Genomic DNA, 15,803 nt, shown 5'->3' on the forward strand with positions numbered 1-15,803 from the left:
TTCATCATTTTTTTAAAGCTGAAAAATACCATTTAATGGTCATTATAGCTCAGGTTTTGTGATTAGACATAGATTTAAATCCTTACTCTGTAATGAACCATGTAGCCTTGGGGAATTACTTACATGCTACTTATCTTTAAAGTGAATAGTAAAATCTTCTCAGGGTTGTGATGAAGATTATACATCAAATTAGTAGAATTTTTAATGCAGGGTCTAAGACATTAAGTAAACACTCAATACATGTACTCAAGAGAAATGTAAAGGCATAAAAGCATATCCCTGTGTTAACTTTAAAAAATACTTATTGAGAAACTACTTACTTTATGGTAGCTTTGTTACCATAAAGCTGAGGATATAACTGAAACATGAAATAAAATATGTATTTTGTTACCTCATGGAGCTTACAGCTAATTAGAAAAACAGGGCTGGGTGTGGTGGGTCATGCCTGTAATCCCAGCACTCTGGGAGGTTGAGGTGGGCAGATCACCTGGTGTCAGGAGTTCAAGAGCAGCCTGACCGATATGATGAAACTCCATCTCTACTAAAAATATAAAAATAGCCAGGTGTGGTGGCGGGTGCCACTACTCCAGCCTGGGTGACAAAGTGAGACTCTGTCTCAAAAAGGAAAAGAAAAAGAAAAAAAAACAGGCTGCATGTAATTTTATATACGTATATAAATTTATATATGTGTATATATATACACACACACACACACAATACAAAAAGTACAAAAAGTAAACAGTCTGCATATGTTATGTATATACAAAATACATAAAATAAATTTATATACATACATAAAATTGTATGCAGCCTGTTTTACTTATTTTGTTTTTTTTTTGAGACATAGTCTCACTTTGTCACCCAGGCTGGAGTGCAGTGGTGTGATCTCGGCTCACTGAAACCTCTGCCTCCCAGATTAAGTATATATATACACAAATATATGTGTGCGTACGTGTGTGTGTGTGTGTGTGTGTGTGTGTGTGTATTACAGACTGCTGAGACAATACAGCAGTTGTCTTAACTTAGTGGGTAAATGGCATTAGGTCAGCCCACAAAAGAAGGGACATTAAAGCAGAGATAAGAAGGTAAGTAGGAATTCTTAAGGTAAAAGGGTGGTGGAAACTGGCAATTGTAACTCTAGCCAAGAGAGTCTGAGGAAGGAATCATATTAGTGGTCTCAGAAAACAGACTGATATGGGCAGCATATGGGAAAGTGGTACCCTCTAAACTAGTGAGATGGAGAAGGGACAGATTGTATAGGAGCTAGTGGCCATTTTCAGGATTTTGTGTTTTGTCCAAAGATCTGCTGGAAACTGTTGAAAGTTTCTAAGCGGGAGAGTAAAGGACCTTCTGTTTCAAAAAATGTCACTTCAGGTTCTTTGACGGGATTGACTTGAAGGCATATTTGAATAGACGGTGACAAGAAGACAATAGTGACAATAGAGATAGGCATATGGTCCAAATAGGGTCAATCTATACTGAAGAGGATAGGTAGCACTTTTTAATCTGCATTCATAAACTCATAAGCTTGTGAATGCTCTTAGCATATGCCTGCCAGGGCTAGCCACCTTAATGAAGAAAAAGAAATTGCCTAAGAGGAAAGCGGGTAAAACAAATAGAGGACTGAGCCCTGGTGATCCTCTTTGAAACCCTGGATCCAACTGTGTCTGAAAAGACATTCTTTGGACTTCTCATTTCTGTGAGTTAATATGATTTCTTTACACCTAAAGTGATTTGCCTTGGACTTATGTCACTAAATAAATACTGAAATAATTTCCCATTCCTGCTGTAATAAATTACTACAAACTTCCTTGCTTAAAACCACCTACATTTAGTCTGTCATAGTTCTGGAGTTCAGAAGTCCAAAATGATTCTTAAGGGGCTATAATCAAGGTGGCAGCAAGGATGAGTCCTTGTGAAGTTTCCAGGAGAGAATCTGTTCCTTGCCTCTTGTAGCTTTTGAAGACTCCCTTTGGCATTTTGGCTTGTAGTGACATTGCTCCAACCTTTGCTTCCATGATTACATCACCTTTTCCTTTGCTGTAGTCAAAAATCCTTCTTAATTCCTCTTATAAATACACATGTAATTATATTTGTAACCCACTCAAATAACTTTGAGATAATCATTTTATTTTAACATCTGCTAAGTCCTTTTTACCATACAAGGTAATGTTCATAGCAAGCAAATAGAAGACTGAGCCCTGGTGATGTTCTGAAGATTTGATTGCAGTCATCCTTATGGGGCCATCATTCAGTCTATTGTAAGCACTAAACTGCCTGGCAATAGCTCTGTGAGTAGGCAAGATTAGACATGTGTAAAGTGGGATAAAATTGTAAAAAATTATAATGGGTTAACAAAGAAGTTGGGGAAGCAGCAGTGGAGAAGTAAGTGCAGAGACATACCCATTTCCAATGTTGAATGGTTAAATAGATGCTACACAAATTGTTGCTAAGTTTTATATACCCTAATTACTCTACATCTCTGACATGGGTGAAACTGGGGCAGGAAATCCTGATAAGAGGAGGAGAGAGGCAATACTGACAGCAGAAATAAAATTTTAGAAAGTGTTGAAGGTTTGCTTAGAAAATTGAGCACAATCTAAAATACCTCTCAGAAAGAACATAAATGTGTAAAAGTAAAATGAATCCAAAAGTATTTTGTTGAAACTCTAAAGTAAATAAAAATTGACAGTATAATATATATTATACTATAATTACCCAATTACTGTATAAACTGTAATTAAATATTCCCTTTATTTTATTGAATATGTTATTGTTAGTAAATGCAAAAATATCCCATTATTTGTAGAATGCTTTTTAAAGTTAACTCTTTATCTTTGTCTCCCAGAACTATTACTAAATATATGGTTTCAAGCTATTCGATTGTGAATTTTCCTACAAGCAACACAGCTTCAGAAGAAAAAACGAATTGCTAGGATCACGTATTCTTAAATATATCTTTTGACTATAGAATGATGGGGGAATAATATGGGGTATGACAGAGTAGAGTTTCTCAAAGGATTTCCCATATCTGAGCACCTGTATCAGAATAATCTGCTTTGTATTAAAAATGCAGAATCTCAGGTTTCCCATCATACTAACTGTGCCAGGTTCATAGAAACAGTGTAAGAAACTGCCATAAACTAGGCATCTTAAAACAACAGAAATTTATTCTCTCACAGTTCTAGAGGCCAGAAGTCCAAAATCCAGGTGCTTGCAGGCTAGTTTCTTCTTGGGGCCTCTGAGGGAGAATGTTCTGTGGCCCTCCCCTAGCTTCTGGCAGTTGCCAGCAATTCTCGGTGTTCTGGGCTTGCCGCTATATCACTCAAGTCATCACTTCTGCTTTCACACAGCTGGTCTTTCCTCTGAGTTGATGTATGTCTTCACACGACATTCTTGTTTCTGTGTGTCCATCTGTGTGTCTCTTCTCTTCTTCTTATAAGGACACTAGTCATTGGATGAAGGACCTACCCTGCTCCAGTATAATCTCATCTTAACTTTAATTTTAACTACATGTGCAAATACCCGATTTCCAAATATAGTCACATTCATAGGTACCAGGGGTCAGGACTTCAGCATCCCTTGGCGGGGACACAATACGACTTACAACACTATCCAAATAAGAATCTGTGGAGAACTGAAGCCCAACTTTTGCATTTTTAATAATTATAAGTTTTGCTTTAAATTTTTGCAACCACTGATATGGAGGCAAGTCAGGTTAAAATATCACTCACCATTTGTAATGAAAACCGGAGCCTGCATTACTCCTGGCTTTTATTGTTGAGAGATCATTCTCTCAGAATTTCTAGATTACAAAATAGAAGGGATATCATTTCTGTAGCTAATTGGCAACAGTAACCGCTTATTATCCTTTTGATAAGAACATAAAGAACATTTTGTAGCATTGTTAGTAATTAGACAGTGTGCTGTTTCAAATACAATCACAAAATCTTACTTAAATGCTTTCTTATTTTTTAAAAAGAACAGTGTATTGATGTATTACTCTAGTAATTTTAAAAGGAAATTCTTAGAAGTATAATTAAGAATTTCTATTTTCTGATTACTCATAAGAATAGTGACGTTACTGTATTCAAATTTACATACTCGGCCAGGCGCGGTGGCTCACGCCTATAATCCCAGCACTTTCGGAGGCTGAGGCGGGTGGATCACGAGGTCAAGAGATCGAGACCATCCTGGTCAACAAGGTGAAACCCTGTCTCTACTAAAAATACAAAAATTAGCTGGGCATGGTGGTGTGCACCTGTAGTCCCAGCCACTCGGGAGGCTGAGGCAGGAGAATTGCTTGAACCCAGAATGCAGAAGTTGCAGTGAGCCAAGATCATGCTATTGCACTCCAGCCTGGGTAACAACAGCGAAACTCTGTCTCAAAAAAAAAAAAAAAAAGTATACACACTTTATACCAAACTATGGTTAAATGAAATGTGTGGCAGAATTCAATAATTTCCCAGACTACCAGACCCAAAGGATGATTCCCCTACCTTGGTAGGCTGCATTTTGTAAAAGCACATTTACTCAAGATAGCATGGGATGGGTTAGGAATACACAAATTAAGTAAAAATATAGGACCAAGAGAAAGTAAGAAAATCTGCCACTTTAGTCATGTTTTCTTAAAATCAGGTAAATCTTAATTTATAATCAAAATATATTTTCTATAATATGTAACATATTGGAAGTGATGACAGTATAAAGTCTGTATATTTTATAGAAATCCATCATTTCTTATGATGTTAAAGTAAAATGCTTACTTCTATATTTTATTGTTTTTATCAGTTACCAGAGAAAAACAAATAAAATATACTAAGAAAACACAGTTTTATTCTCCACTGTGTGAGAAAAACATCTCCTAATGGTTGATGTTTTTCTCGCAAATTTTTCATTCATCACTTTAATAAGGTAAATTTTTCTTCTACATAAAAAAGGAAGCTTTTGATATTTATCTTTCGTTTTTTATTCCCGAAGAAGGCATTTTTTTCAATGAAGTAAAATTGCTAACAATGCTACAAAATATTCTCTATGTTCTTGTCAAAAGGATAATAAGCAGTTACTGTTGCTTCTATTCCCCACTTATTAACTCTTCGGCCTGCTTCAATTCTGGACAAACAGTGACTCATAAAATTGGATGATGTTATCATCCAGAGAGATCAGTTATTAGCAATTAACTATAGTTTTGCAATTTCCTTTTTCTACATTCATGTACAATTGGGTGGATTTTTCTACTGTCAAATTTCAGAAACATCAAAACCACAGATAAATATAGAAATGTGTATCATTTTCAGCTTCTTTGTGCCAAAAAATATATTCCCCATCACCAAATATTTTTCCCCTGAGCCATTAATTCAAACTTGATATTTTTTGGAATTTTAGAAAATACTAAGTCTGTTGCTTATCATTAAGCCAATTTTAAAATCTTTTAATTTAGAAGAGAAAAAAGAAAAAGACATTTCAAGAGATTCTCAAACATATACTTTTTATCTGCTTATGATTTTGAGATTGTTTTTAAGTGTTTCAATGTCCAGCCTCCTGTTACTAACATAATAACTAATCTTATTCCTTCCATATCTCCCAGTGATTGATGTTTTTCTTGCAAACTTTTAATTCACCACCATTTGTAATGAAAACTGGAGCCTTATTAATAAGGTAAATATTTTCTTCTGTGTAAAAAAGGAAGCTCTTGATATTTGTCTTTCCTTTTTTATTCCCCAAGAAAGCATTTTTTTATGAAGATTAAATATCTTCACATTGTTTATGTGCATATGTGTCTAATATATAAACTATTTTTAATAGAAAAATAAAATTTTTAATAGTAATAATAGCTAACACATGTATATCACTTTTTTTTCCCCCTCAGATTGGACAGGCTGCAGTGCAATGGCATGATCTTAGCTCACAGAAACCTCCACCTCCTGGGTTCAAGTGATTCTCTTGCCTCAGCCTCCTAAGTAGCTGGGATTACAGGCATGTGCCATAACACCTAGCTAATTTTTTATTTTAAGTACAGATGGGGTTTTACCATGTTGGCCAGGCTGGTCTTGAACTCCTGACCTCAGGTGATCTGACTGCCTTGGCCTCTCAAAGTGCTAGTAATTACAGTCATGAGCCACCATACCTGGCCATGTATAACACTTTCTTTGAGCCAGGCATACAATGAGGTTGATACTATTATCAATTCCATTTTACAAATGATGAAACAGAGGTACGGAGACACTAAATTGTCTCTGTAAAAATCAGATAGCAATGAGTTCTGCTGAGATTAAAACTCAGGTCATTTGGCTTTAAGAGTATGCTCCTGAATAGTATGTTACATAGGGTATACTTCAATAAGTCAACCAATGTTCTTATAAAAATTAATCACATTATATGGAATCTTACTGTGTCACCCAGGCCAGAGTATAGTGGCATGATCTTGGCTCACTGCAAGCTCCACCTTCCAGGTTCAAGTAATTCTCCTCCCGAGTACCTGGGACTACAGATGACCACCACCACACCCTGGCTAATTTTTGTATTTATAGTAGAGACAGGATTTCACCATGTCGGACAGGCTGCTCTTCGAATTCCTGACCATAGGATATCTGCCCACCTCTGCCTCCCAAAGTGCTGAGATTATAGGCATGAGCCACCATGCCTGGCCAATATTTTCTTTACTTTGGGAGGAATCTCTGTGAAACGAAGAGTCTAGATTTTGAAATAAGACAGACATTGGGTTTAAATCTTTAATATGATTTTAGTAGCTCCCAAGTGAAAATATTATTTAACTTTCTTAATATCTGTATACGCATTGGTAAATGGGGATAATTATGCTTCACAGGGTGGTCGTAGTACCCAAATTAAACAATATAGGGAGGTTGAGAGACAGAGTCTGGCACCTTTTAGCTGACTTGTTAGCTGATCAGCTAAAGTCAATTAGGAGAGATTAATAAATTATTTTGGATCCATACCACAATCAGGAACTTTTTAAAAATGCTATGCCAAACAGTCAAGATGTGTTAAAAATTTCAATATTTTTTTAAAGTACTAGAAAAATATAACTGTCTTAAAATACAAGATAAAACAATTAAAAAGGAAAATAACAATCTAACCACTTGATATATAAAAATATAGTTTGATAAATACTGGTTTATCTTAAGAAGAATTACTCAAATTACCAGTAAGAAGGAAAGTTATTCCCAACACATTGAAGGAACAAAATTTAATGAATTTAATTTGTTAATGTTTTTTCAAATTTAGGAGAAAAAGATCAAATCCCAAATTGAAAATGAAAAAGTTCACAAAGTATTTACAAGACAAAAAAAGATAAATTAATAATGTAAATATAAAATATTTTTCTTTTTTTAGATCATTGAATTAAAAACCATAGATAATATCCAGTAATGTAAAGAGTGGTGAATAATGTTACTATCACACAGCATTTGGAACAAGGGTAAATTAATTTAGTATTTTTGGAAGATGATGCAGAAATTAGTGAGAAATTTTTATGCAGTCTCATTTATACAGAAATTCCACATCTGTTTTTAGCCTCAGGAAATAATTGTATACTACAAAATGTTTCATGAGCTAAAATACACATTATGGTAGTGATAATATAAAAATGAAAAATAATTTTAAATACCATTAATATGGTACTGGTCCTGTCCTGCATACTTCTATAAACAGCTTTTATTTATTTATTTATTTTTTTTGAGACGGAGTTTCGCTCTCGTTACCCAGGCTGAAGTGCAATGGCGCAATCTCGGCTCGGCGCAATCTCGGCTCACCGCAACCTCAGCCTCCTGGGTTCAGGCAATTCTCCTGCCTCAGCCTCCCGAGTAGCTAGGATAACAGGCACGCGCCACCATGCCCAGCTAATTTTTTGTATTTTTAGTAGAGACGGGGTTTCACCATGTTGACCGGGATGGTCTCGATCTCTCGACCTCGTGATCCACCCGTCTCGGCCTCCCAAAGTGCTGGGATTACAGGCTTGAGCCACCGTGCCCGGCCTTGAAACAGCTTTAAAAAGGATTAAGGATGGTCAGGCACAGTGGCTCAGGCCTGTAATCTCAGCCCTTTGGGAGGCTGAGGTGGGCAGATCACCTAAGCCTGGTCAACAGGGGGAAACTCCTTCTCTACCAAAAATACAAAATTAGCCAGGCATGGTGGCACATGCCTATAATCCCAGCTAGTCGGGAGGAGGCTGAGACAGGAGAATTGCTTGAACCTGGAAGGTGGAGGTTGTGATGAGTCGAGATCAGGCTATTGTAATCCAGCCTGAGCACCAAGAGCAAAACTCCATCTCAAAATAAAAAAGGAATATCTATATACTGACATGAGAGATGCTTATACTATATTAAGTATAAGACATAGATGGCTGAAGGATATTTAAATAGAAAGGTAAGATCCCATTTATATATGAAAATACATATGTCACTACTCTTATTATATATATAAAAAATATATTCACCAGTAAATATATATTTTTTATATTTTTATATATTTTTGGATTGGTTTTATTTTGAACAATGGGAAAGCTACCATTTTAACTATAAAAATAAAAACATTTTTATATTGAAAATCAAACATTTTATATTGAATATATATTAACAATAAAAAAATAAAAACATATTGAATATATATTAATGAATTTAATTTCTTATTCATGTTAGATTTAACAGTATGTATACAAATATTTTTAAGACTTGAGATGTATAAGTTCAAATATAACTCAGATTCTGAAGGGTTGGTGTAATATTTATCTCTACACTTTATATTTCATTATTAAAAAATTTATGCTTAAATATTTTAAGAAACTTCAAATGCTTTTATAAACCTACCTGAAAACTTCCTCCATCCTACACTGTAATTTTGTTACTACCATAACCACATGAATAATAGAGGCCCAAAATATTCTAGCTTTTCATGTCCCAGAGTTTCCCTCAATCTCAATCTCTTCAAATCATAAACTCAGCTTTGAAATTTTTGACTTAAAAGTCAAAATAGTGGCTCTAGCCACTGTTACTCTTTATAGATGAATCAACTTTATTTTTTAATTGTTATTACTGTTTTAAACCATGTTGAACTCCAAAAAACACCATTACAAATGGAAGATGGCCTTTTCATTAAGTTCAGAAGTCAACTCTCAGGTTTAGATCAGAGTATTTCATGCTGACTGCATGTAAATGTAGATGGGCATGTAAGGTTGTGCATGTATGAATCTGTTTCTAGGTGTGTATATGCATGTGTGTTGTATGTGGAACTGCATACAGACATGCATGCTGTATACACATGTTTATGTGTTCTAGTAGTGAACATGTGTGTATGCTCATGAACATCTTGTGTGTGTATGATATACAAAGACAGAATATCTAAAAATAAAACATTTACAGTGCATTTGAAATGAAGCATGCATTTAGACATTCCCATTTACAAATAGTACTGGGGAATGATAAGGTTTTAATCATTTGTGGGGAACCATTGAGGCTTATTGTAAACATCAGCAGCATCTCTGAGGTCAAGTTTACAGGGTAATTACATTTCTGAAAATGGAGGCGTATGGAATTTTTATGGATCCAGTGTGCTGTGAGACTGAAATCCAAATTTTGGTAAATAAATTTCAGAAAAAATATACTTATTCTAAGATATTAAAAAAGAAAAAGTATATGCTTGATACTATAGCACCACAAAATGATGTTTCTCAACTGATTCATTTTTTCCCCAAACTGCAAAGTCAACTCATGTGCACAGAACAACAACAACAACAAAAATGTCTGTGGTCTGAAAAGCAGCTAACCTCAATCCAGGAAGCGCAACACTAAAAGTTTAAACATATATTTTAGCTTATCATTATTATTATTCACTTTCTTTTTGGTCATTTGAAATGTTTAGAACTTTGAAAAAGTTGTGAAATAACATTATATAATTTATTGAAACATCTTTTTTTCCCATCTTGCTTCCCTAATTAATTTTGGCATTTTTTTTCTCCCCATTTTGCTTTTTAATTCAAGTATAGAAAATATATGAAATACAAATTTTTGTAAGATACACAAACTGATTAAGTGCATCAAAGATGAATGTTTCTGATTCTTTTATATTTCTCTTTACATTATTTTAAATTCATAGTTACAGTTCTGAAAAGTAGTAGTACTAATTTGTTTTAAGGACGTTGAAGGAAATAAGAGTATAAGCCTTATTTAGGGAAACATTCACCAATTGGTACTGAAGAAGATTCTATCTTATTGCCATGAATCATCTACTCTGGGGCATGTACACACATATTGTAATGTGCAGTAAGAAGCTTAAGTATTAGGGAAAAAGCAAAGCAAATTTTCTTTTAGAAATCAGTAATGTGTAAAACAAGGAAATAAAACAGGCAAAATGAAATAATAAATATTATTCAATATAACATGCATATTTTTATACATAATTAGATTTTCTATTTCTTGATTCTATGTGGAACAGAAAAACATGTAAGAACTTAAGTTCAAAGCAGGAACCTCAAGTTGCAATAGATCTCCTTTATTTGGAAATATTTTTGAGGGCTGAAAACAGCTAAAATATAAGATAATTCCTCATAAAATATGTTATATTTTATGAAGATTGGCAGACTGAGCTGCCTTAAATTATTTCTGGGAAAGGATGGGGTATTAATAAAGCAATTAATTCACTGACAACTCAATAAACAAATTATGTTGGCCTCTTAAGGGTTTATGACTTCTAAAAATTCTATATATTCACACACACACACACACACACACACACACACACACAAACTCAATCATTATTTATGTGTACCCTTATGATTGCTTCAATGGAGAGATCAAGGAAGTAAGAAAATATCCTAAGAGCAGAATTTTCTAGGGTTCTGCCTTTTAGAATGGATTGATTTTGTGCCCACAACAAGAATATTCATTTGCAAACAGATCATTTGAGTTTGGAGTCTTTTTATTTGGTATTTACCATAATAAGTCAGATGGTTGTACTCATGATAGTGGCACTCAGGATGTAGGAAAGAGTAGTATTCAATAGAAAAACAGGGATAAATCATTGGAGTACCAGTGTATTAGATAGAAATGGCATAGTCATATGCCTACAAAAGCAGTTTTTGCTTCAGTGTAAATAAGAAATTATTAAATGAATCAATAAGTAACAAAATAGCTGGAAAAAGATAATTACATGTCTACATAAATGCACTTATAAAATAAATTTTCTTTCTGAACAATAAACTGTCTTGAACAGTACACTTCTTGAATAGTAGTTTTTACATGTCAGAAAAATATATCTTCATTTCTCTTACTACCCATAAATGGCAAAACTCTGTTATTCTGTTATCAAACTCACTGAAACCAAACAACAGAGAATTCAATAGGGTGGATCTCCACAAATTGATTGGATCCTTCAAATTACCTGGGATGCTGCTTAAACATTTAAATGGCCAGGTTCCACTTAGACCTACTGAATCCAAATCTCCACAGGAGTATTATTAAGATTAGGTAAGACAACTTGCAAATAAATACATCATATATTGTAGAAAGTCACTTATTCTAATTATCATATATAATGTTGGCAATTGTAGTAACTACCTTGCTTTTTAAGGGTTGGGATAACACAGCAACAATTCTGACTTGATGTTAATTTTAATTGTTTGGTCCAAAAAAGAATGGGAAAATTAGTTTTCTATGTTTTAAATGTCTGAGTAATGTACTTACTACAGTTTTCAGCTTTTCTATTGTCCCGGATTACTATCCTTTGGTTGATTGTGCTGAAGAGTGTTGTCCAGTTAATGGTATGATAATAACATAGATTGCTGTTGTCTGTAATATAGATGTTTCCTGCGCTAATTTCCTTCAGGGACTGGAACTGCAGAGACGTGATGCCCTGTTGCTTGAGGATAAGCAAGGAGAGGCCACTAAGGAGGAGAGAGGGAGAAAAAGGAACAATGAAAGCATTCTAGAAGTAAAATAAGGCTCACATTTTATTTCAAAAAGAATCTTAATGGAGTATAAACAGAGGCTGAATCCATAAATCTGTTTAGAATGGTATTTGTTTTTACACGCTATATATTATCAGTTTTTAAAGTAATAATTTGACCTCCCAAAGTAAAACGTCCATTGCTTGCAGTTATACATATTGGCAGTATATCTCTATTTCTGTGTATATATTTACCACTGAAATGTCTGGTCACTATCTTCCCACCCCAAGTCTTAACTTTATGTTGTTCAATGATAAAATCCTGTATTAAGAGTAAAGACATGTTTATAAAATGAATGTTCATCTACTCAGAGTGAGACATTAATTCTTCTTTAACTGTGTAATAGATTCAGACATACTTTCAGAGGGTAGATAGTACAGAAAATGACTAAGTATTTAGCTTTAATTTATACCTCAGACACCAAAGAACTGTAATAATTGAGGAATGTATAATAAGGTTAGGAGATAGTAAAAAGTAAAGAATAAAACTAAACTAAAATTAAAAAAAGAAAACAAACTTAGATGCCTTGGGTATCTGGGGAAGAGGTCTCTAAAAGTTAAATAACACCTGCTCTGTTTAAAACAATATCATTTCAAGGAAACTGCTTTTATTTTAACATAGTTCACATTTTTGTAATTACTTACTTTTCTATTCTCTAAAGAATAAACATGCTTCCCACATTTCAATTAGCCAATAAATAGTATTTTACAATTTGGAGATCAAAGCTTTCCCCTTTCATTTATAAATTTAAATATTCTTTGCTGTTAATATTTAGAATTATTTTCCACGGGTGTCAGTGTGTGTGTGTGTGTGTGTGTGTGTGTGCTCAATGATAAAGACTAACATGTAACTCTTTCTCTCAAAATTTTTTCCCCATCCTCACTCTATTGAGTTGTTGATTACAATGTGAGCAAAATGTCTTGGCTGTCTTATAATATTTATTCAAAGGATAGTAAAAGTTGTTTACATATAGCACTTGAATAGATGGTATCTTTCAACTATCCTTTCTTATTAAGCTCCTTTCTCCTTTACATTTTTAAAACCTCTTATAGATATAACTGTTTTGAATCAAACTATGTAATACTTCATACCATCATCAGAGGTATTTTCATTGGAAATAAGGATAGAAGCATGATTTCCCCAGAATCAGTAAATCAGTAAGATGGACGGTTTTGACATAATGAACACACAATGCTCCTCTTGAAATTTGTGAGACCTGGAGTGTTAAACATATTCACTTACCTATAGAGTACTCTTCCACCAATGGTCACCAGGTTAGAAAAAACACTGAAATCAGTCATGTTTGGGGGCCATGACTGTATGTTCAAGAAACCTACAAGTGAAGAGTAGTAAAAATAAATCAGAATATCATTGTCTTAGTATTAGTGTTGATTTTTCTTGAAATACAGTGAAAATGTATTGAAAGAAGGGAAGTGAGAAAGGATAATGAACATTTCTATTTTTGAAGCACTCTATAACATATATATTTTTCCAAGATTGAGTGTCCTACTCAATGAAACTATAAATGTTGAAAGGTTTCAATGACTCAATTTTATCCATTCTTATAAGTGTAAAAATGTAGTCTAACTAAAGAGAAAAATATAGTTTCAATTTCTCTGAAATCTTTTACCTCTTCATCTGTACACTTATGACATTACTGTCAACATTGTATCATAAGACATTAATATACATATCTATACTTTCTTGTTAGATTTCACATTATTTTATGTAAGTCCCTGTCTCATTCATATCTATGGGCCCCATATTACCTACTAAGACAATGTTGAACACATTAATGCTCAATATAAATGTGCTAAATGAACGATACATGTTATCCATGCTCAATAGTACTTCTCTTGAAGAAGTAAACAGAAAAACATAGGTCAAAGATCAGTTGACACTTGCAAAAGTAGTAATGTCAAAATTTCAGATACTCATTTTATAATTCCATGGGGTTTTGAAAATGTGCATAAAAGCTAATAAGACACCATTGTTAAAAATAAGAGTTTTTACAAACTAAAATTTGCTTTGAAAATGAGATGCCTATTCCAATCTTATGTACCTTTTTTTTTTTTTTTTTGAAACAGAGTCTCCCTCTGTTGCCAGACTGGAGTGTAGTGGCGTGATCTTGGCTCACTGCACTCTCTGCCCCCTGGGTTCAAGCGATTCCCCTGCCTCAGCCTCCGAGTAGCTGGGATTACAGGCATGCACCACCACACCCAGGTAATTTTTGTATTTTTAGCAGGGACAGGGTTTCACCATGTAGGCCAGGATGGTCTCAATTTCCTAACCTCATGATCCACCCCCCTTGGCCTCCCAAAGTGTTGGAATTGCAGGTGGGAGCCTCCATGACTGGCCAATCTTAGGTCATTTTTTTAAAAAAGTTATATTGTTCATAGCACAACAGTTGCCCTTTAAAAAATTACCTGTTATCTCTCTGACTGTCCGAAAGACATTTAGTTTCTCTGGGTCTATGGCTTCAATTGCATTGTAAGGGTCCCTAGAAAATCAAGAAGAAATATAGCCAAATTTAAATTTTAATAAGGAAGTGAAAATATGAGAAATGTTATAATAATTATTTTATTCAAATTTAATCTTAATTAGCAAAAAGGATGTTTTCAATGAATGTCTAAAGTTTTTTTGTGCTAGACGTGGAATGGGAATAATAGATGTTTTGGGGAAATTTTTGATGACACAAAATATGAGTTTTACATCAAAGCCTATTCTAGATCCATACAATTATTCAGCTTCAACTATTCTGATGAAATTCCCAAGATAATAAGTTTATGTAAAAACCATTTTATTTTATTTTAAAAGTTATTCTTAATTGAGAAGAATATATATAGTCTGGAAATAAATTCTAGTGAGAACAACTGGCATTTCTGCTCCTCAAAGAAGCATACATAGCTAATAGTATCTGGTGTTCATAAGGATAGTAACAAACACAGATAAAATCAATATTTATTTTCTGTAGCTCTACATTTATCTACTTGTGAATTTTTATAATATTCATAGCATTGTCTGTAAGTTTCTCTTCATATGGATTACTTAGAACCATCTTGTTCCTATGTAGCCTATTCATATTCACATTTATCACACAGAAACTATTCACTTCCAAGTATATAAATTCAAGCAAGGCTTAAAGATTTTTTTAAAGGAATGCACAGTAAGTTTTAAAATGTTATTATATTAAAAGACATTTCATACTATCCTGGGTAGAGACCGCATGATATATATTGTTTACAGAGAGATTAAATTTTCTCCATTGGCTACTTCTTCAAGACAGTTCAAAACTATATGAACAGTGATCTTAGGCTTTTTTAGAAGTATGTATCTACTTACAGCCACCAAACAAATATTATTATTACTCTGGACATCTCTTCTTTTACCAGTCTCTGAGAACCCTCCTTTTTGGTATGGCAAATAACCACCAGTGAACCACTATATGCAGCCTTAATAGGGCTCTCAATCATTGTGCTCCACAATCCCCTGATAGATATGCATATGGCCTATGTCCTGGGGATCTGTGTCTAAATCCATTGGCATTTATTCATGCCAGCATTCAAGCCTTGAAAAGAGTATCACTTCCAGCAACCTTGATCTCTGGAACCACCTTGTACTGGCTTTCTGAACTTAGTTCATCAGCACATTCTTCTCTACTGCAAACCATTCCACATCTTAAAAAAAAAAAAAAATCTTTGCTTGATTAAATTACTGTTTCAAACTAAGAAGTGCAATCAATACAATGTACTACTAGTTTAACATGAAGTGCTTTATTCCAGGCTCAAATACTGGATATTGCTGAGGTTGGAGAAATGCTATAAATATGTTTCCCTATAATTCA

At 33.9% G+C, this 15,803-nt stretch overlaps 1 protein-coding gene across 5 annotated transcripts in view; it reads right to left on the reverse strand.

Moving 5' to 3' along the window:
• Positions 1-15,803, reverse strand: part of ERBB4 (erb-b2 receptor tyrosine kinase 4) — a 1,220,557-nt gene that overhangs the window by 329,355 nt on the left and 875,399 nt on the right. For all 5 annotated transcript variants that reach the window (XM_035306587.3, XM_035306586.3, XM_008999419.5 and 2 more), the window contains exons 10-12: positions 14,386-14,459; positions 13,202-13,292; positions 11,697-11,896 (exon numbers count right to left, since the gene is read on the reverse strand). In XM_035306587.3, coding sequence (XP_035162478.1) covers positions 11,697-11,896; positions 13,202-13,292; positions 14,386-14,459 — 365 coding nt within the window. The remainder of the gene's footprint in view (positions 1-11,696; positions 11,897-13,201; positions 13,293-14,385; positions 14,460-15,803) is intronic.

This window comes from Callithrix jacchus, chromosome 6, assembly GCF_049354715.1.
Source record: "Callithrix jacchus isolate 240 chromosome 6, calJac240_pri, whole genome shotgun sequence".
Taxonomy (NCBI): domain Eukaryota; kingdom Metazoa; phylum Chordata; class Mammalia; order Primates; family Cebidae; genus Callithrix; species Callithrix jacchus.